This window comes from Nerophis lumbriciformis, linkage group LG18 (genome assembly GCF_033978685.3).
Source record: "Nerophis lumbriciformis linkage group LG18, RoL_Nlum_v2.1, whole genome shotgun sequence".
Classification (NCBI taxonomy): Eukaryota; Metazoa; Chordata; class Actinopteri; order Syngnathiformes; family Syngnathidae; genus Nerophis; species Nerophis lumbriciformis.
In genome coordinates, this window is record NC_084565.2 from 39,777,105 (window position 1) to 39,800,000 (window position 22,896).

General features: G+C 36.1%; 2 protein-coding genes across 7 annotated transcripts in view; one reads left to right on the forward strand and one right to left on the reverse strand.

The window, feature by feature from the left end:
- Positions 1-22,896, forward strand: part of lpp (LIM domain containing preferred translocation partner in lipoma) — a 571,221-nt gene that overhangs the window by 18,407 nt on the left and 529,918 nt on the right. The window lies entirely within an intron of this gene.
- bcl6aa (BCL6A transcription repressor a) overlaps positions 1-22,896 on the reverse strand; it is a 52,532-nt gene that overhangs the window by 2,142 nt on the left and 27,494 nt on the right. Inside the window, exons 2-8 of one of the 6 annotated variants that reach the window (XM_061978387.2) lie at positions 4,925-5,017; positions 2,324-2,492; positions 2,029-2,250; positions 1,006-1,956; positions 600-763; positions 353-520; positions 149-294 (exon numbers count right to left, since the gene is read on the reverse strand). In XM_061978387.2, the coding sequence (XP_061834371.2) occupies positions 149-294; positions 353-520; positions 600-763; positions 1,006-1,956; positions 2,029-2,250; positions 2,324-2,492; positions 4,925-5,017 (1,913 nt within the window). Of the gene's footprint in view, positions 1-148; positions 295-352; positions 521-599; positions 764-1,005; positions 1,957-2,028; positions 2,251-2,323; positions 2,496-3,504; positions 3,713-4,924; positions 5,018-22,896 lie in introns of those variants that run through there. The other 5 variants (XM_061978386.2, XM_061978388.2, XM_061978391.2 and 2 more) reach the window with 5 other exon arrangements.

Consider the following 22,896-nt stretch of genomic DNA (forward strand, 5'->3'; position numbering starts at 1 on the left):
GTTGTCAGTTTTTACAGGTAGTGTACGAGGATACTATGAGGCGGTAAAAACAATCAGTTCTACACAGGGCATCTCCAGTCGTTTCTAACAATCAAAGGTCTGAAAGGTCAATAAGTCTTAGAACGCACTCTTAATTATCAAGGCTCACCTGTACGAAGCGAGCCCCGCACGTCTCACATTTGTATGGCTTTTCTCCTGAGTGGATGCGAGTGTGAGTCTTGAGGTTGGCTGGTCTGTTGAACTGAGCACCACATATGTTGCAGCGATACGGTTTCTCTCCTGGAAACACGACAGCTGGTGAGCAAAGACACGTAAGAGGTGCTGGGGTTTGCTCCCGTGTGATCTGGCGTACCGGTGTGGACGGTCTTGTGGCTGGCGAGGTTGCCCTTGTAGCGGAAGGCGGCCTGGCAGCGGTCGCACTTGTACGGCTTGTCGCTGTGGACTTGGAGCGTGTGCTGCTTCAGCGCCTCCTCTTCGGCGAACTTGGAGTCGCATTCGTTGCAGAAGAAAGTGCCGTTTTCTGTCCGGGGAGAAGACGCACAAAGATTACGCGCCGTACGTGCCAGAATGAGGCCACGTCTCTCCATTTGACGACTCACCACAGCTGGAGTCAGAGTATTCAGAATGAAGTTCGGCCATGTCTTCGGAGAGTCTCGACCTGGACGGGCAGACTTCCGAGTGTTGCGGAGATTGTGAGCCGCAGGACGAGCAGTTGAGTCGGTTCAAGTAGCGCGACGGGTGACCCTCTGCGTGACCCAGTGCACTTCAGAGAAAAACACATGCATCATGATGAACTTCATCCACAGATAATCAAAATTCTGGAATCTAAGCAAGGAATTCCCAGACCCTGTGAGTAACAATTCCTCCAGCGTTCTACTTTTTCCCTAGAGGCCTCCTTGCTAACTTTAGGTTTTATAAAAAATATTTGTCCGAATTGTCAAAAGGCACAAAGAAGCTTTTTCAAAAACTCCCTATTAAGATTTTAAACTGTGGATCATTGCTCACCTGCTGATGATGTTGTTCAGCCGGCTGGTTTGCGGTACAGGATGATCTGCAACGTTCTTTCTCGTGGTGAGTGACTCGAGATTCTCAGAGTCACCAGGGTGCAGGTACGACTGCAGGCCGAGGCGCTGAGGCGAGCACAAGCCGGGGTCCCGCAGACTGGCCTCTTCCTCTTTGGCACTCTGGTTCAACACGATGAACTTGTACTTTTTCCAGTTGCGAGATTTAGGGTCCTGAGTACCCGGCAGAACCTGCGCGCCAGAGGCCGCCTGTAAGAGGCCGGCGTTCTTGCTGCTGCTCGACTCTGTCGGGGAGTTGGGCTGGCAGTCCGATTTGAGTGGGCTTTGCGGGCTACTCATGAGGCTCTTGCGTCCGGCAGAGGAGATTCCCAGCGGGTAGTGATGATGCACTAGTTCCCCCTCAGATGGCGGAGCGTGGTCTTTGTCTTTGTGGTGCTCCAGGGTCAACACGGGGAAGACACGCTTCCTTGCACTGAGGCCAACAGGAAGGCCAATGCCCTCGTGGCTTTCTTTCCTCACCTCTTCGTCACGCCCCACCTCCCTGGGAGCAAAGTTAGTACCGTGAAGGATGCCGGAGGACGCAGAGGAGCTGACCGCTCTGGCGTACTCGGCCCTGCTGATGGAGGCGCCATCGAGAGGGTGCTTGTGGTGAATCCCGCTCCGTGAGAGATCAGCAAATGGGTTTTTTGCATCAGTCAGTTTACAGAGAGGGAACGGGAATCCTGGCATGGGGAACTGCCCGTAGAGATGGTAGTTGCTGGGCGTGCTGACTCCGTTGAGCATGTTAGTGCCATAGGGTCGCGCATCTCTGAACGGAGCCATGCGGCTGTGCAACGTTTCAACCATGTCATGAGGGCGGTACGCGTGGACGTCCTGAGACAAAACCAGAGGACTGACCAGGAACTCATCTCTGGGAAGCTTGGCAGTGGGATCACTGCAGAACAAGAGACAACATTCAGCACCAGTGTGGTAAAATGTGATCTCTTTAGACATTAACTAGACTAACCTGGATTTGATGAATCTATGACAGGTGTCTACCACATGGTCCATCTGCAGGTAGATGGCAGTGTTCATGATGGCCACGATCAGACTCTCTTTGAGCGTCAGACGGGACGTGTACATGAATTCTAGCAGGATAGCGAAGCCTTCCGGGTCCACCTTTGGGTCCAGACTGATGGCGTTAAGGTTGCACTTGTGCGAGTCGGTGAAGATGGTGTAGAACAGCCCACTGCGGACGCGACAAACAATTAGACATCCGCCCCGGGACTCAAGACGAGACTCCGGGCGCGGAGCACACACACCTGCAAGCCATGAGCACCGTCTTGTGCGCGCGGAACTGCTGCCGGTTGACCAGGATGGTGACGTCGGTGAGAATGTCCCGACTGCGCAGGCGGTTCAGGTTGAGCAGAACGTCGCTGGCGTGGCGCGTGAACTGTATGCAGCTGTCCGCCGCGCAAGACATCTTGCAGACTTCTGCAAAACACGCTTTAAAGTTACACACTTGACACGCGATTCTAGTGAACATCCCTGACAACTGAATTTGGAGGAGAGAAGTTCACCAAGCAGCCACAAGAGGGCGCCATGTAGTTATCTAAAGGCTGTTTAGACGTTTAAATGACCCCCTCCACTTTTCTCTTTGAGCCAAACGCAGCCTGACAGATGAGGACAACAAATTATTGAAATGAATTAAAAACTGGAGAGCGAGCTTATTGGCCGGAACGACAACGTTGCGTGACACAATTTTGCACTATTTCAACTTAGCATAATTTTGGAAATATTAGCAAAATAAATTTACCACCTTTTCGTACGAAATTTGACAACACGTGGATTAAAAACATGCAGAATTTAAATTAAATTGACTTTTTTTCAACAATCATAGCGGCGTTGTTATTTTATTATCATTACATTAGACACAAAACCATTATGTCAAATATAGGACGACAATATACATTTTTAGTTTTAGCATATTATTTACAGTATTTATCATTTTTAGCACATGAACGTTTTTTCCATGCAAAACACAACTTATTGCTACAAAAATGCAGAAACATGCAGAACACTTTCAATACTTTTTTTTTTTTTTTTTCCCCAAGAGGGTGCAAACGCAACAGTCAATTTAGTTGGAATTCACGCAACAACGCTAAAGACAATTATGAGAGTATGAACACGCTGGGAAAAAAAGAGCAAAGTTGGTGCGACGGCAGCACGGAACAACAATCGTGCACGGCGGGCCTGCACCCGTCTAAACCGCGCGGCCACACAGCCGCGGAGGACCCGGGCGTCTGCAGCCGAGGCGCGGCGCGGCGGGTGCTGTCAGAGCCGACACTCCCCAGCCCCGGACACGCCGCGCCGCGCCGCCGAGTCCCGCGCGGGCCAGCCCGGCCAGAAAGCGCGCCATCCCACGTTTACATTCACGGCACTGGCGCCAAAGTAGAATTAAAAAAAAAAAAAGAAAAGTGGAATTTGAAAAAAAAAAAGTCACCTGGTAGCGCTTTCCTAGAAACTTCTTGCATCACCACTTCTAAGAAGACCAGTTCTAAGAATCGCACCAGCTCAATTCTCGGAATTTGAGCCCGGGACCGTACCAACGTCTCCGGGCAAGGGAGAGGTCTCCCTTCCTAACGCGTCACTTTGAACTCTTCCCCGTTGACATTTTTCACCAAAATCGTTCTTAATACCCATTTTCACCCACACTTGACCATAAGACGTCTTTAAAAAGTGTTTTTTACGTTAAAGTAACAAAACAAACTGAATCTCACTAGCCCGAACACCCCCCCTCGGCCCCGCGCTTTTGGTCCAGTCCAAAGTCTGCTGACGTCACCAGTGCCCAAGCCCCGCCCCCCGCTCCGGAGCTTCTGCGAAATAGTTGTCACATAAGCGCAGAGCCTGAACGCACTCGGGCTGACGTCTTCATTGTATCTCCATCATCTTCGCCGGCGCGTTAGCTTCGTTTCCTCCTCGCCAACCTGCACGCCGAGCGCCTTCGCCGGGGGGGTTTGTGACCGACCACAAAAAAAAAAAAAGATTTTTTTTTAATTCAATAATCTACCGCTAAAAAAAAGTGTGTGTGCTTTTTGCATGTCCGTGAACGCATCATTGACCTTCCAGCAGCAAAACGACTTGTATTTTCTAACATTTCGAATATATTGCAGCTTTTAAAAAAAAAAAAATTATGTATTTAAAGTCTCTTCATGCCTTATTTTATTTACCTCTAACGCTTAGTTTTTACACTTAATTTTATTTTCTCTCTCTATTTTTTAATTATTTTACTAAATAATTAGAATAATCACACTTGTGCATTTTGCTTAATTGCAGTAAATGACTTGCATGCATAATACTATTTTGACACGAATGCAATTTTTCAGAGGGTTTTTAAACGTTTTACTTGTTTTATTTCCCTCAAAACTTGCCAGTTATCTAAGTCCTGTTGTGTTGTATTGTCACCTATTTTCTTCCCACTCATCTTTGCGCTGGCATGTGCTTTTTTTTATCTGCGTTTATGCACCATTAACGCCGTCATTTTTTGGTGATTAATTGCACGTGTTAAAATTTTGCAGCCCTGTTTTTATTATATATATATACTTGCACTAAAGACCATGCAACTGTTACAGTAAAAACTGCAGACTTTTACACTTGCACTAAAGACCATGCAACTGTTATAGTAAAAACTGCAGCAGCAAAAAGCAAAACAAAGTCTGGATCAACACAGCTAATATTTATTTCTTATACATTTTCAATAGTCCCTTTTATGCACCAGTATTTTTCTATTAGTGTCTTTTCCTCCTGCTGTAAATCTGCACTCCCTCCAGAATAAAATGGCCTTGTGTTGCAAAGTTGACAACTTGTTTGTGTTGTTTTGTAGCATTTCAGTAATGACTTGAGGTGCGAGCCAAGTGACTCACCGTGGAAACTTTGCTTGTGAGGATTCCAAAGCAGGGATTCCCCCTCTTTAGTCGCGCCGTCGCCTCCTTGGCACAGCAGCAACAGTTGCTGGGCTGAGGAGACACGACAACACGCTCTTATTTGCACTCCAAAACTGGGGTTTCTTCTCTAAAACTCACACAAATTGTCATGAATCAAGCTTTTTGTGTCCAAACTGGTCGCACCTGCACAGTCTCATTGAGAGAAGACATTCATGCATGTTTCATAGTCATGTCAATGGCATTCAGGGACAACCGCAATAAAATGCACTGTCAAATATATCTTTTATAAAGTGTCATATTCACATATGTCATCAATTGAAACAAATTGAAACACTGAACAAAAAATTGGTCGCCTTTCCCGCTTCCTAAAGTGTGACTTTATCCTGAACTAGATGAGGCAATTCCTGAAGGAACTGACAGAATGTAGTATGAATGTAAGAATAGTTAGAATGTTGAAGAAAAACAGAATTTGGTTTGGAACTTGGGAAAGTGTTAGTTTGAATGTCCAGGATGAGCGGAATGTGTTGATGTTGGAAAATGTGGGAATTGTGGAAGTGTGAAAAATGGATCATTCATTTTGAATGGGGAAAATGTCCCTAAAAACGGAGAATTCTAGGAAATCCGGGAATTTTTTTTTTTAGACTTCCTTTTTATTGTCATTCAAATTTGGACTTTACAGTACAGATAAGAACGCAATTTTTGTTGCATTAGCTCATGGTAGTGCAGGATAAAAAAGCAATAAGGTGCATAAATAAAAAAAATAAATAGATTACTGTACAGATAAATATATTGCACTTTTTCATATGCATCCACGTTTATGGATGTATGTTATATTGTCTTTTTTAATTCCAGCGAGTTAATCCATTTTGGGGGGAGTTGAGGGGATAATTTAATTATGATGCGTTCAAGGGTCTTACGGCCTGAGGGAAGAAGCTGTTACAGAACCTGGAGGTTCTGCTTCGGAGGCTGCGGAACCTCTTTCTAGAGTCCAGCAGTGAAAACGATTGTTAAAAGAGAACACATTTTAATTCCTGAACAGGCTGAATGAGTTGAATTGGTTGGTGTTGAAATTTTTCAAATCGGTGGAAAAATGTTGAAGTAGTAACAATTTTCATTGAGAAATGGTATTACGGAATTCCTGGAATTTTGGGAAAACCGAGAATTTTTCCAGTTCAAAAACAACTTTTGAGTTTTATCCTGATTAAGAGGAATGATTTGACAAAAATGTGGAAGCAGTAGTTGACAAGAAAAAATGGTATAAAAAAAGGGTTTAAAAAACGGGAATTCCGGGAATTTTTTTTAACTTGAAAAAATGATAGTTTGAATGCTTCGGAGGCTGCGTAACCTCTTTCTAGAGTCCAGCAGTGAAAACGATTGTTAAAAGAGAGCACACAATTCCTGAACAGGCTGAATGAGTTGAATTGGTTGGTGTTGAAATTTTTCAAATCGGTGGAAAAATGTTGAAGTAGTAACAATTTTCATTGAGAAATGGTATTACGGAATTCCTGGAATTTCGGGACAACCGAGAATTTTTCCTGTTCAAAAACAGCTTTTGAGTTTTATCCTGATTAAGAGGAATGATTTGACAAAAATATGGAAGCAGTAGTTGACAGAAAAAATGGTAAAAAAAAGGGTTTAAAAACGGGAATTCCGGGAATTTTTTTTAACTTGAAAAAATGATAGTTTGAATTTCCAGGATGAGTGGAATATGTTGATGTTGGAATGGTTTGAATCGGTTGAAAAATGTGGTAATTGTGGTAGTGTGAAAAATGGATCATTCATTTTTAATGGAGAAAGTTACCCTAAAAACTGAGAATTCTAGGAAATCCGGGAATTTCCCCCCCCCGCAATTGTTAAGAGAGCACACAATTCCTGAACAGGCTGAATATTTTGGAGTTGGAACAGTTTGAATAGGATGAAAAATGTGGGAGTTGTGGAACTTTGAAAAATGTCCCATTCTTTTCAATGGGAATTTCAGGGAAAGAGGTAATTTTTTGAAAACTGCCAAAAAAAAAATAAAAATAAAAATAAATATATATATATATATATATATATATATATATATATATATATATATATATATATATATATATATATATATATATATATATATATATATATATAAGAAAAGTGTTCTGAATAAGTTGAAATGGTTGGTGTTGAAATTTTTCAAATCGGTGGAAAAATGTTGAAGTAGTAACAATTTTCATTGAGAAATGGTATTACGGAATTTCGGGAAAACCGAGAATTTTTCCAGTTCAAAAACAACTTTTGAGTTTTATCCTGATTAAGAGGAATGATTTGACAAAAATGTGGAAGCAGTAGTTGACAGAAAAAATGGTAAAAAAAAAAAAAGGGTTTAAAAAACGGGAATTCCGGGAATTTTTTTTAACTTGAAAAAATGATAGTTTGAATTTCCAGGATGAGTGGAATATGTTGATGTTGGAATGGTTTGAATCGGTTGAAAAATGTGGTAATTGTGGTAGTGTGAAAAATGGATCATTCATTTTTAATGGAGAAAGTTACCCTAAAAACTGAGAATTCTAGGAAATCCGGGAATTTTTTCCCCCACAATTGTTAAGAGAGCACACAATTCCTGAACAGGCTGAATATTTTGGAGTTGGAACAGTTTGAATAGGATGAAAAATGTGGGAGTTGTGGAACTTTGAAAAATGTCCCATTCTTTTCAATGGGAATTTCAGGGAAAGAGGTAATTTTTTGAAAACTGCAAAAAAATAAAAAAAAAATAAGAAAAGTGTTCTGAATAAGTTGAAATGGTTGGTGTTGAAATTGTTCAAATCGGTCAAATGTTGAAGTAGTAACAATTTTCATTGAGAAATGGTATTACGGAATTCCTGGAATTTCGGGAAAACCGAGAATTTTTCCAGTTCAAAAACAACTTTTGAGTTTTATCCTGATTAAGAGGAATGATTTGACAAGAATGTGGAAGCAGTAGTTGACAGAAAAAATGGTAAAAAAAAAAAAAAGGGTTTAAAAAATGGGAATTCTGGGAATTTTTTTTAACTTGAAAAAATGATAGTTTGAATTTCCAGGATGAGTGGAATATGTTGATGTTGGAATGGTTTGAATCGGTTGAAAAATGTGGTAATTGTGGTAGTGTGAAAAATGGATCATTCATTTTTAATGGAGAAAGTTACCCTAAAAACTGAGAATTCTAGGAAATCCGGGAATTTTTCCCCCCACAATTGTTAAGAGAGCACACAATTCCTGAACAGGCTGAATATTTTGGAGTTGGAACAGTTTGAATAGGATGAACAATGTGGGAGTTGTGGAACTTTGAAAAATGTCCCATTCTTTTCAATGGGAATTTCAGGGAAAGAGGTAATTTTTTGAAAACTGCAAAAAAAAATAAAAAAAAATATATATATTAAAAAAAAAAAAAAAATAAATAAATAAATATATATATATATATATATATATATAAGAAAAGTGTTCTGAATAAGTTGAAATGGTTGGTGTTGAAATTTTTCTAATCGGTCGAGAAATGTTGAAGTAGTAACAAATTTCATTGAGAAATGGTATTACGGAATTCCTGGAATTTCGGGACAACCGAGAATTTTTCCAGTTCAAAAACAACTTTTGAGTTTTATCCTGATTAAGAGGAATGATTTGACAAAAATGTGGAAGCAGTAGTTGACAGAAAAAATGGTGAAAAAAGGGTTTAAAAAACGGAAATTCCGGGAATTTTTTTAACTTGAAAAAATGATAGTTTGAATTTCCAGGATGAGTGGAATATGTTGATGTTGGAATGGTTTGAATCGGTTGAAAAATGTGGTAATTGTGGTAGTGTGAAAAATGGATCATTCATTTTTAATGGAGAAAGATACCCTAAAAACTGAGAATTCTAGGAAATCCGGGAATTTTCCCCCCCACAATTGTTAAGAGAGCACACAATTCCTGAACAGGCTGAATATTTTGGAGTTGGAACAGTTTGAATAGGATGAAAAATGTGGGAGTTGTGGAACTTTGAAAAATGTCCCATTCTTTTCAATGGGAATTTCATGGGAAGAGGTAATTTTTTGAAAACTGCAAAAAAAAATATATATATATAAGAAAAGTGTTCTGAATAAGTTGAAATGGTTGGCGTTGAAATTTTTCAAATCGGTGGAAAAATGTTGAAGTAGTAACAATTTTCATTGAGAAATGGTATTACGGAATTCCTGGAATTTTGGGAAAACCGAGAATTTTTCCAGTTCAAAAACAACTTTTGAGTTTTATCCTGATTAAGAGGAATGATTTAACAAAAATGTGGAAGCAGTAGTTGACAGAAAAAAATGGTAAAAAAAAAAAAAAAGGGTTTGAAAAACAGGAATTCCGGGTATTTTTTTTTACTTGAAAAAATGATTGTTTGAATTTCCAGGATGAGTGGAATATGTTGATGTTGGAATGGTTTGAATTGATTGAAAAATGTGGTAATTGTGGTAGTGTGAAAAATGGATCATTCATTTTTAATGGAGAAAGTTACCCTAAAAACTGAGAATTCTAGGAAATCCGGGAATTTTTCCCCCCCACAATTGTTAAGAGAGTACACAATTCCTGAACAGGCTGAATATTTTGGAGTTGGAACAGTTTGAATAGGATGAAAAATGTGGGAGTTGTGGAACTTTGAAAAATGTCCCATTCTTTTCAATGGGAATTTCAGGGAAAGAGGTAATTTTTTGAAAACTGCAAAAAAGAAAAAAAAAAGAAAAGTGTTCTGAATAAGTTGAAATGGTTGGTGTTGAAATTTTTCAAATCGGTGGAAAAATGTTGAAGTAGTAACAATTTTCATTGAGAAATGGTATTACGGAATTCCTGGAATTTCGGGACAACCGAGAACTTTTCCAGTTCAAAAACAACTTTTGTGTTTTATCCTGATTAAGAGGAATGATTTGACAAAAATGTGGAAGCAGTAGTTGACAGAAAAAATTGTGAAAAAAAGGTTTAAAAAAAACGGGAATTCCGGGAATTGTTTTTAAACTATTAAGATAATTCATTTTGAATGGGGAAAATGTCCCTAAAAATGGAGAATTCTAGGAAATCCGGGATTTTTTTTTTTTTTTTTTACGATTGTTAAACGAGAGCACACAATTTCTGAACAGGCTGAATATTTTGGAGTTGGAACGGTTTGAGTTTTGGAACTTTGAAAAATGTCCCATTCTTTTCAATGGGAATTTCATGGAAATTTGGGAATTTCGGGAAAAGAGGAAAAAAAAATTTAAAATGCAAAAAAAAAGTGTTCTTAATGAGTTGAAATGGTTGGTGTTGAAATTTTTAAAATCGGTCAAGAAATGTTGAAGTGGTAACAATTTTCATTGAGAAATGGTATTACGGAATTTCGGGAAAACCGAGAACTTTTGTTATTTTATCCTGATTAAGAGAAATGATTTAACGGTGGAACGGTTGAAGTGGGTTGAAAAATGTGGAAGGAGTAGTCGACAGAAAAAAGGATGAAAAAAGGGTTTGAAAAAAACGTGAATTCTGGGAATTCCTGGAATTTTTTTGAACTTGGAAAAATGATAGTTTGAAGTTCCAGGATGAGTGGAATATGTTGAAGGTGGAATGGTTTGAATCAATTGAAAAATGTGGAAATTGTGGAAGTGTGAAAAATGGATAATTAATTTTGAATGGGGAAAATGTCCCTAAAAACTGAGAATTCTAGGAAATCCGTGAATTTGTTTTTACGATTGTTATAAGGGAGCAAACAATTCCCGAACAGGCTGAATATTTTGGAGTTGGAACAGTTTGAATAGGATTAAAAATGAGGGAATTGTGGAATTTTGAAAAATGTCCCATTCTTTTCAATGGGAATTTCATGGAATTTTGGGAATTTTGGGAAAAGAGGGCATTTTTTGAAAAATGCAACAAAAAAAAAGTGTTCTGAATGAGTTGAAATGGTTGGTGTTGACATTTTTCAAATTGGTCAAGAAATGTTGAAGTAGTAACAATTTTCATTGAGCGATGGTATTAAAGAATTCCTGGAATTTCGGGAAAACCGAGAATTTTTCCAGTTCAAAAACAACTTTTGTTTTTTGTCTTGATTAAGAAGAATATTTTTTCTTTAAATAGTGAGTTGGAAGGGGGCATGAGAGGTTTTAGTATATATCTTGACACATACAGAATGAAAAATTACATTCACTTCAGGGAGGGGCGTGAAAAATTATTTTCCCTAAAAAATGTAACTGTGAGCAAGCTCAAACAGCCCGTTTAATGTAGTGTTTTTTAAATAGTGAGGCGGAAGGGGGGGCGTGAGAGGTAATAGTGTATATCTTGACACATACAGGTAAAAAAAAAAAGTACATAAACTTCAGGGGGGGCGTGAAAAATTATTTTCCTTAAAAAAATGTAGCTTTGCCTGTGGGTAAGCTCAAACAGCCTGTTTAATGCAGTGTTTTTTAAAATAGTGAGGCGGATAGGGGGGCGTGAAGGTAATAGTGTATATCTTGACACATACAGAATAAAAAATACATTCACTTCAGGGAGGGGCGTGAAAAATTATTTTTCCTAGAAAATGTAACTGTCGGCAAGTTCAATCTTCCCCTTTAATGCAGTGTTTTTAAAATAGTGAGTTGGAAGGGGGGCGTGAGAGGTAATAGCCTATATCTTGACACGTACAGAATAAAAAATTACATTCACTTCAGGGGGGTGTGAAAAATTATTTTCCCTAGAAAATGTAACTGCAAGCAAGTTCAAACTGCCCCTTTAATGCAGTGTTTTTAAAATAGTGAGTTGGAAGGGGGGTGTGAGAGGTAGTGTATATCTTGACACATACAGGTAAAGAAAAAAAAGTACATTAACTTCAGGGGGGGCGTGAAAAATTATTTCCCCTAAAAAATTTAATTGTGAGCAAGCTCAAACAGCCCGTTTAATGCAGTGTTTTTTTTTTAAATAGTGAGGCGGAAGGGGGGCGTGAGAGGTAATAGTGTATATCTTGACACATACAGGTAAAAAAAAAAAAGAAAAAAAAAAAGTACATTAACTTCGGGGGGGGGGGGGGGCGTAAAAAATTATTTTCCTTAAAAAATTTAACTGTGGGCAAGCTCAAACAGCCCGTTTAATTCAGTGTTTTTTAAATAGTGAGGCGGAAGGGGGGCGTGAGAGGTAATAGTGTATATCTTGACACATACAGGAAAAAAAATTACATTCACTTCAGGGGGGCGTGAAAAATTGTTTTCCCTACTAAATGTAACTCTAAGCAAGTTCAAACTGCCCCTTTAATGCAGTGTTTTTAAAATAGTGAGTTGGAAAGGGGGTGTGAGAGGTAATAGTGTATATCTTGACGCATACAGGAAAAAAAATTACATTCACTTCAGGGGGGGCGTGAAAAATTATTTTCCCTACAAAATGTAACTCTATAAACAAGTTCAAACTGCCCCTTTAATGCAGGGTTTTTAAAATAGTGAGTAGGAAGGGGGGTGTGAGAGGTAATAGTGTATATCTTGACACATACAGGGGGAAAAAAAGGGTACATTAACTTCAGGGGGGGGCGTGAAAAATTATTTTCCCTACAAAATGTAACTGTAAGCAAGCTCAAACAGTCCGTTTAATGCAGTGTTTTTTAAATAGTGAGGCGGAAGGGGGGGCGTGAGATGTAATAGTGTATATCTTGACACATACAGAATGAAAAATTACATTCACTTTGTGGAGGGTGAAAAAACTCTGTACCCTACAAAAAAAGTAACTGAGCAAGTTCAAACAGCGCCTTTACTGCAGTGTTTTTAAATAATGAGGCGGAAGGGGGGCGTGAGAGGTATTAGTGTATATCTTGACACATACAGATAAAAAAATATATATATACATAAACTTCAGGGAGGGCATGAAAAAAATGATGTTCCCTAGAAAAATGTAACTAAGCAAGTTCAAACAGCCCCTTTATTGCAGTGCTTTTTATATACTGGGGCGGAAGAGGGGGTGTGAGAGGTAATAGCGTATATCTCGATACACATAAAGAAATCAAAAAAGTACATTAACTTCAGGGGGGCGTGAAAAATTATGTTCCCAATTTTTTTTTTTACTGTGAGCAATTTCAAACAATGCCTTTTAATGCAGTGTTTTTTCAATAGTGAGTTGGAAGGGGGGCGTGAGAGGTAATAGCGTATATCTCGATACACATAAATAAATAAAATAAGTACATGAACTTCAGGGGGGGCGTGAAAAATTATTTTCCCAATTTTTTTTTTACTGTGAGCAAGTTCAAACAGCACCTTTTAATGCAGTGTTTTTTCAATAGTGAGGTGGAGGGGGGGTGTGAGAGGTATTGGTGTATATCTTAACACATACAGATGTACATCACATTCAGGGGGGGGGCGTGAAAAAGTATTTTCCCGAAAAAAAATTTAACTGAGCAAGATCAAACAGCGCCTTTCATGCAGTGTTTTATAAATAGTGAGTTGAGAAACAACATCTTTATTAAAGTTTCTAAAGATTCTTTAGTGTTAGGAGAGAACTATCTTGATCAAATAAACTAACTTCGAGGTGGGGGGGGGGGGGGGCGTGGAAACAATTCTGTCTTTACGCGGTTGAGAGAAAATAATTGAGAACCGCGAGTCGACAGGAAGTTGCATCATTCACATCCTGTGCAGGAAGAAATGTAAAGTCATTTCACTCGCCGCAAAAGTGTAATTAATTGTTATTATTCACAATGCAAAAGTGTGATTAATTGTTGTTATTCACAATGCAAAAGTGTGATTAATTGTTATTATTCACAATGCAAAAGTGTGATTGTTATTCACAATGCAAAAGTGTGATTAATTGTTATTATTCACAATGCAAAAGTGCGATTAATTATTATTCACAATGCAAAAGTGTGATTAATTGTTATTATTCACAATGCAAAAGTGTAATTAATTGTTATTATTCACAATGCAAAAGTGTAATTAATTGTTATTATTCACAATGCAAAAGTGTGATTAATTATTATTCACAATGCAAAAGTGCGATTAATGTGATTAATCCAAATGTAAAAGGGTGATTAATAGTTATTATTCACAATGCAAAAGTGTGATTAATTATTATTCACAATGCAAAAGTGCGATTAATTGTTATTATTCACAATGCAAAAGTGCGATTAATTGTTATTATTCACAATGCAAAAGTGCGATTGTTATTATTCACAATGCAAAAGTGCGATTAATTGTTATTATTCACAATGCAAAAGTGCGATTAATTGTTATTCACAATGCAAAAGTGCGATTAATTGTTATTCACAATGCAAAAGTGCGATTAATTGTTATTATTCACAATGCAAAAGTGCGATTAATTATTATTCACAATGCAAAAGTGCGATTAATTATTCACAATGCAAAAGTGTGATTAATTGTTATTATTCACAATGCAAAAGTGTGATTAATTGTTATTATTCACAATGCAAAAGTGCGATTAATTATTATTCACAATGCAAAAGTGTGATTAATTGTTATTATTCACAATGCAAAAGTGTAATTAATTGTTATTATTCACAATGCAAAAGTGTAATTAATTGTTATTATTCACAATGCAAAAGTGTGATTAATTATTATTCACAATGCAAAAGTGCGATTAATGTGATTAATCCAAATGTAAAAGTGTGATTAATAGTTATTATTCACAATGCAAAAGTGTGATTAATTATTATTCACAATGCAAAAGTGCGATTAATTGTTATTATTCACAATGCAAAAGTGCGATTAATTGTTATTATTCACAATGCAAAAGTGTGATTGTTATTATTCACAATGCAAAAGATGCGATTAATTGTTATTATTCACAATGCAAAAGTGCGATTAATTGTTATTCACAATGCAAAAGTGCGATTAATTGTTATTCACAATGCAAAAGTGCGATTAATTGTTATTATTCACAATGCAAAAGTGCGATTAATTGTTATTATTCACAATGCAAAAGTGCGATTAATTATTATTCACAATGCAAACGTGTGATTAATTGTTTTTATTCACAATGCAAAAGTGTGATTAATTGTTATTATTCACAATGCAAAAGTGCGATTAATTGTTATTATTCACAATGCAAAAGTGCGATTGTTATTATTCACAATGCAAAAGTGCGATTGTTATTCACAATGCAAAAGTGCGATTAATGTGATTAATCCAAATGTAAAAGTGTGATTAATAGTTATTATTCACAATGCAAAAGTGTGATTAATTGCTATTATTCACAAAGCAAACGTGTAATTATTATTCACAATGCAAAAGTGTGATTAATGTGATTAATCCAAATGTAAAAGTGTGATTAATTGTTATTATTCACAATGCAAAAGTGCGATTAATTGTTATTATTCACAATGCAAACGTGCGATTAATTGTTATTATTCACAATGCAAAAGTGCGATTGTTATTCACAATGCAAAAGTGTGATTAATGTGATTAATCCAAATGTAAAAGTGATTAATTGTTATTATTCACAATGCAAAAGTGTGATTAATGTGATTAATCCAAATGGAAAAGTGTGATTAATAGTTATTATTCCACATGCAAAAGTGTGAATAATGGTCATTTATACAAATGCAAAAGGGATTTTTGGTGATTAATCCTAATGCAGAAGTGTGATTAATGGTGATTAGTCAAATGCAAATGTTGGATTGTGATTAATCCAAATGCAAAAGTGTCATTATTCTTATTGTAAAAGTGTGGCTAATGGTGATTAATCTACATGCAAAAGTGTGATTAATCTACATGCAAAAGTGTGATTAATCTACATGCAAAATTGTGATTAATGGTGATTAATCTACATGCAAGAGTGTGATTAATCTGAATGTAAAAACGTGATTAATGGTGATTAATCCAAATGTAAAAGTGTGATGAATGGGATTTAATCCGAATGTAAAAGTGTGATTAATGATCATTAATCCGAATGTAAAAGTGTGACTAATGCTGATTAATCCAAATGCAAAAGTTTGATTAATGGTGATTAGTCCAAATGGAAAAATGTGATTAATGGTAATTAATCCAATGCAAAAATGTGATTAATCCAAATGCAGAAGTATGATTGTTATTACAAAAGTGTGATTAATGACAATTAATGCGAATGTGAAAGTGTGATTAATGGCGGTTATTCTGAATTTAAAAGTGTGATTAATGGCGATGAATGCGAATGTAAAAGTGTGATTAATGTGAGTGTGAAAGTATGATTAATGGCAATTAATGCGAATGTAAAAGTGTGATTAATGGCAGTTAATCTGAATTTAAAAGTGTGATTAGTGGCGATTAATGCGAATGTAAAAGTGTGATTACCTAGCGATTAATGCTAATGTGAAAGTGTGATTAATGGCGGTTAATCTGAATGTAAAAGTGTGATTAATGACGATTAATGCGAATGTAAAAGTGTGATTAATGGCGATTAATCTGAATTTAAAAGTGTGATTAATGGCGATGAATGCAAATGTGAAAGTGTGATTAATGGTGATTAATGTGAAAGTGTGAATAATGGCGATTAATGCAAATGTAAAAGTGTGATTAATGGTGATTAATGTGAAAGTGTGAATAATGGCGATTAATGCAAATGTAAAAGTGTGATTAATGGCGATTAATCTGAATTTAAAAGTGTGATTAATGGCGATGAATGCAAATGTGAAAGTGTGATTAATGGTGGTTAATGTGAAAGTGTGAATAATGGCGATTAATGCAAATGTAAAAGTGTGATTAATGGCGATTAATGCAAATGTAAAATTGTGATTAATGGCGACTAATGCGAATGCGAAAGTGTGATTAATGGCGATTAATGCAAATGTAAAAGTGTGATTAATGGCGATTAATGCAAATGTAAAAGTGTGATTAATGGCGATTAATGCGAATGTGAAAGTGTGATTAATGGCGATTAATGTGAATGTAAAAGTGTGATTAATGGCGATTAATGCGAATGTAAAAGTGTGATTAATGGCGATTAATGCAAATGTAAAAGTGTGATTAATGGCGATTAATGCGAATGTAAAAGTGTGATTAATGGCGATTAATGAAAATGTAAAATTGTGATTAATGGCGATTAATGCGAATGTAAAAGTGTGATTAATGGCGATTAATGCGAATGTAAAAGTGTGATTAATGGCGATTATTGCGAATGTAAAAGTGTGATTAATGGCGATTAATCTGAATTTAAAAGTGTGATTAATGGCGATGAATGCAAATGTAAAAAGTGTGATTAATGACAATTATGCGAATGTGAAAGTGTGATTAATGGCGATTAATGTGAATGTAAAAGTGTGATTAATGGCGATTAATGCGAATGTAAAAGTGTGATTAATGGCGATTAATGTGAATGTAATAGTGTGATTAATGGCGATTAATGCAAATGTAAAAGTGTGATTATTGGCGATTAATGCGAATGTGAAAGTGTGATTAATGGCGATTATTGCGAATGTAAAAGTGTGATTAATGACCATTAATCTGAATTTAAAAGTGTGATTAATGGCGATGAATGCAAATGTAAAAAGTGTGATTAATGACAATTATGCGAATGTGAAAGTGTGAATAATGGCGATTGATGCAAATGTAAAAGTGTGATTAATGGCGATTAATGCAAATGTGAAATTGTGATTAATGGCGACTAATGCAAATGTAAAAGTGTGATTAATGGTGATTAATGCGAATGTAAAAGTGTGATTAATGGCGATTATTGCGAATGTAAAAGTGTGATTAATAGCGATTAATCTGAATTTAAAAGTGTGATTAATGGCGATGAATGCAAATGTAAAAAGTGTGATTAATGACAATTATGCGAATGTGAAAGTGTGATTAATGGCGATTATGTGAATGTGAAAGTGTGATTAATGGCGATTAATGCAAATGTAAAAGTGTGATTAATGGCGATTAATGCGAATGTAAAAGTGTGATTAATGGCGATTAATGTGAATGTAAAAGTGTGATTAATGGCGATTAATGCGAATGTAAAAGTGTGATTAATGGCGATTAATGCAAATGTAAAAGTGTGATTAATGGCGGTTAATGAAAATGTGAAAGTGTGAATAATGGCGGTTAATGCAAATGTAAAAGTGTGATTAATGGCGGTTAATGGGAATGTGAAAGTGTGATTTATGGCGATGAATGCAAATGTAAAAGTGTGATTAATGGCGGTTAATGCAAATGTGAAAGTGTGATTAATGGCGATTAATGCGAATGTAAAAGTGCGATTAATGCAAATGTAAAAGTGTGATTAATGCGAGTGTGAAAGTGTGATTAATGGCAATTCATGCGAATTTAAAAGTGTGATTAATGGCGATGAATGCGAATGTAAAAGTGTGATTAATCACGATTATTGCAAATGTAAAAGTGTGATTAATGGCGATGAATGCAAATGTAAAAGTGTGATTAATGACAATTATGCAAATGTAAAAGTGTGATTAATGGCGATGAATGCAAATGTGAAAGTGTGATTAATGGCGATTAATGCAAATGTGAAAGTGTGATTAATGGCGATTAATGCAAATGTAAAAGTGCGATTAATAGCGATTAATGCAAATGTAAAAGTGTGATTAATGGTGATTAATGCAAATGTAAAAGTGTGATTAATGGCGATTAATGCAAATGTAAAAGTGTGATTAATGGCGATTAATGCGAATGTAAAAGTGTGATTAATGGTGATTAATGCAAATGTAAAAGTGTGATTAATGGCGATTAATGCGAATGTGAAAGTGTGATTAATGGCGATTAATCTGAATTTAAAAGTGTGATTAATGGCGACTAATGCGAATGTGAAAGTGTGATTAATGGCGATTAATGCGAATGTAAAAGTGTGATTAATGGTGATTAATGCGAATGTAAAAGTGTGATTAATGGCGATTAATGCGAATGTAAAAGTGTGATTAATAGCGGTTAATGCGATTGTGAAAGTGTGATTAATGGCGATTAATGCGAATGTAAAAGTGCGATTAATGCAAATGTAAAAGTGTGATTAATGCGAGTGTGAAAGTGTGATCAATGGCAATTCATGCGAATTTAAAAGTGTGATTAATGGCGATTAATGCGAATGTGAAAGTGTGAATAATGGTGATTAATGCAAATGTGAAAGTGTGAATAATGGTGATTAATGCGAATGTGAAAGTGTGAATAATGGTGATTAATGGAAATGCGAAAGTGTGATTAATGGCGATTAATTTGAATGTGAAAGTGTGATTAATTGCGATTAATGCAAATGTGAAAGTGTGAATAATGGCGATTAATGCAAATGTGAAAGTGTGATTAATGGCGATTAATGGAAATGTGAAAGTGTGATTAATTGCGATTAATGCGAATGTTAAAGTGTGATTAATGGCGATTAATGTGAAAGTGTGAATAATGGTGATTAATGCAAATGTGAAAGTGTGATTAATGGCGATTAATGCAAATGTGAAAGTGTGATTAATGGCGATTAATGGGAATGTGAAAGTGTGATTAATTGCGATTAATGCGAATGTTAAAGTGTGATTAATAGCGATTGTTGCGAATGTGAAAGTGTGATTAATGGCGATTAATGCGAATGTTAAAGTGTGACTAATAGCGATTGTTGCGAATGTGAAAGTGTGATTAATGGCGATTAATGCGAATGTGAAAGTGTGAATAATGGTGATTAATGCGAATGTGAAAGTGTGATTAATGGCGATTAATGCGAATGTGAAAGTGTGAATAATGGTGATTAATGCAAATGTGAAAGTGTGAATAATGGTGATTAATGCGAATGTGAAAGTGTGAATAATGGTGATTAATGCAAATGTGAAAGTGTGAATAATGGTGATTAATGCGAATGTGAAAGTGTGAATAATGGTGATTAATGGAAATGCGAAAGTGTGATTAATGGCGATTAATTTGAATGTGAAAGTGTGATTAATTGCGATTAATGCAAATGTGAAAGTGTGAATAATGGCGATTAATGCAAATGTGAAAGTGTGATTAATGGCGATTAATGGGAATGTGAAAGTGTGATTAATTGCGATTAATGCGAATGTTAAAGTGTGATTAATGGCGATTAATGCGAATGTAAAAGTGTGATTAATGGTGCTGAATGTGAAAGAGTGCTGAATGTGAAAGTGTGCTGAATATGTGAAAGTGTGCTGAATGTGAAAGAGTGCTGAATGTGAAAGAGTGCTGAATGTGAAAGTGTGCTGAATGTGAAAGAGTGATGAATGTGAAAGAGTGATGAATGTGAAAGAGTGATGAATGTGAAAGAGTGATGAATGTGAAAGAGTGATGAATGTGTGAAAGAGTGATGAATGTGAAAGAGTGCTGAATCAGCAGTAGTAGTGTTGACAGTGTAACAATGCGTGTAGTAATGATCAATAGATGGCGTGAGAGGCTCCTCCTCCTCCTTCTCCTCCTCTTCCTCATTAGGCGTGCTAACATGACCCAAATGAACAAGACGCAGCCTGAAAAAAAGTTTAAAAAAAACTTAACCCTTTGTGTGATGACGCACGCCGCCGTAATGCGACTGACATTTCCCCTAAGGAATGCCCCAGCATCCGCCCATCTGCATCCGCTAAAACACTCCAGGTGTAAACAAACCACTGGGGAGGGGGGGCGGGGTTAAGGCCTCCTCCAGAATAATGAAAACACACTCAGTCTGTGTGTCTGTGTGTGTGTGTGTGTGTGTGTGTGTGTGTGTGTGTGTGCAGCCACATCAAGTCTCAACAAAGAGCAGCGTCAACTTTATTTCTAGACACTCGGGGGACACGTGTGTGTGTGTGTGTGTGTGTGTGTGTGTGAGTTTATGCATAATGTACACACACACACACACACACACACATTAGTACTTTCCGTCAGACCTGTGAAGAATGAAACTGTTACTACTACAATCTCTCCCTCTTTCTCTTCTTCTTTTTCATCTCTTCTTCATTTTTTCCCCCTTCTTATTTATCTACCGTATTTTTCGGAGTATAAGTCGCACCGGCCGAAAATGCATAAAAAAGAAGGAAAAAAAACCCTATATAAGTCGCACTGGAGTATAAGTCGCATTTTTTGGGGAAATGTATTTGCTAAAAGCCAACAGCAAGAATAGACATTTGAAAGGCAATTTAAAGTAAATAAACAGGCTGAATAAGTGTACGTTATATGAGGCATAAATAAGCAACTGGTATGTTAACGTAACATATTATGGTAAGAGTCATTCAAATAACTATAACATATAGAACATGCTATACGTTTACCAAACAATCTGTCACTAAATGCCATGAAATGTTATACGTCTAGTCTCTTACGTGAATGAGATCAATAATATTTTAATGTGTTCATCATTTCACACATAAGTCGCTCCTGAGTATAAGTCGCACCAAACTATGAAAAAACTGCCACTTATAGTCCGAAAAATACGGTACTTTTCTTCTCCTTCTTTATCTTACTTTTCTTCTTTTCCTTCTTTATCATCTTTTTCTTCTCATTTATCTTCTTTTTCTCTTATCCTTTTCTTCTTCACCTTCTTTATCTTCTTTTTCTTCTTTTCCTTCTTTATCATCTTTTTTTCTCATTTATCTTCTTTTTCTCGTCCTTTATCTTCTTTTTCTCTTATCCCTTTCTTCTTCACCTTCTTTATCTTCTTTTTCTTCTTTTCCTCCTTTATCATCTTTTTCTTCTCATTTATCTTCTTTTTCTTGTCCTTTATCTTCTTTTTCTCTTATCCCTTTCTTCTTCACCTTCTTTATCTTCTTTTTCTTCTTTTCCTTCTTTATCATCTTTTTCTTCTCATTTATCTTCTTTTTCTTGTCCTTTATCTTCTTTTTCTGTTATCCCTTTCTTCTTTTCCTTCTTTATCATCTTTTTCTTCTCACTTATCTTCTTTTTCTTGTCCTTTATCTTCTTTTTTCTTCTTTATCTTCTTTTCTTCTCCGCTGTCCTCTTTTTCTTCTCCTTTCTCTTTTTCTCATTTTCTTCTTCACCTTCTTAATCTTATTTTTCTTCTTCTCATTCTCCATCTTCATTTTCTACTTTTTCTTTTTCTCCTTTTTATCTTACTTTTCTTCTTCTCCTTCTGTATCTTCTTTTTCTTCTTCTCCCTCATCTGCCTCTTTTACTTCTTCTCCTTCTCTATCTTTTTTCTCCTTCTTTATCTTTTTTCTCCTTCATCTTCCTTTTCTTCTTCTTCTTCTCCTTCTTCATTTTCCTTTTCTTCTTCTCCTTCTTCATTTTCATTTTCTTCTTCTCCTTCATCTGCCTTATTTACTTCTTTTCTTTTATCTTTTTTCCTCCTTCTTTATCTTCCTTTTCTTCTTCTCCTTCTTCATTTTCCCTTTCTTCTTCTCCTTTTTTTAATCTTATTTTTCTTTTTTCCTTTATCTTCTTTTTCTCCTTTATCTTTTTTTTCTTCTTCTCCTTCTGTATCTTATTTTTCTTCTCCTTCATGATCTTATTTTTTCTTTATCTCTTATCTTATTTTTCTACTTTTTTTATCTTCCTCTTTTTCTTATTTATTTTCTTTCTCTTTTGTCCTTTAGCTTTTCCTTTTTCTCTAATCTTCCTTTTCGCCTTGTACTTCTTCATCTTCTATTTATTTTCTTCTATCTTCTTTTTCTCCTTCTTTATCTTCCTCTTGTATTGTTCTCCATCTTTATCTTCTTATTTTTCTTGTTCTCCTTCTTTATATTCTTTTTTTTTTCTGGTTCTCTATCTTTATTTTTCTCTTTTTTTCTTGTTCCCACTCTTTATATTCCTTTATCTTGTTCTCCTTTATTTTCCTCATTTACTTGTTCTCTTTCTTGATCTTTTTCTTGTTCTCCTTTTTTAAAATTGTTTTTCTTTCTTTTTTCTTCTCCTTTTTTTTCCAATTATTTTTCTTCTCCTCCTTTTTTGTCTTCCTCTTGTTTTGTTCTCCATCTTTATATTCTTCTTTTTCTTGTTCTCCTTTTTTGTCTTCCTCTTGTTTTGTTCTCCATCTTTATATTCTTCTTTTTCTTGTTCTCCATCTTTTTATTTTTTTTCGTGTTCTCCCTTTCACAGTCAAACTCTCCTTTTCTTCGTGTCGCTTTTTGCCAACTGTTGGTCTATATTTCTGCAGTCGTA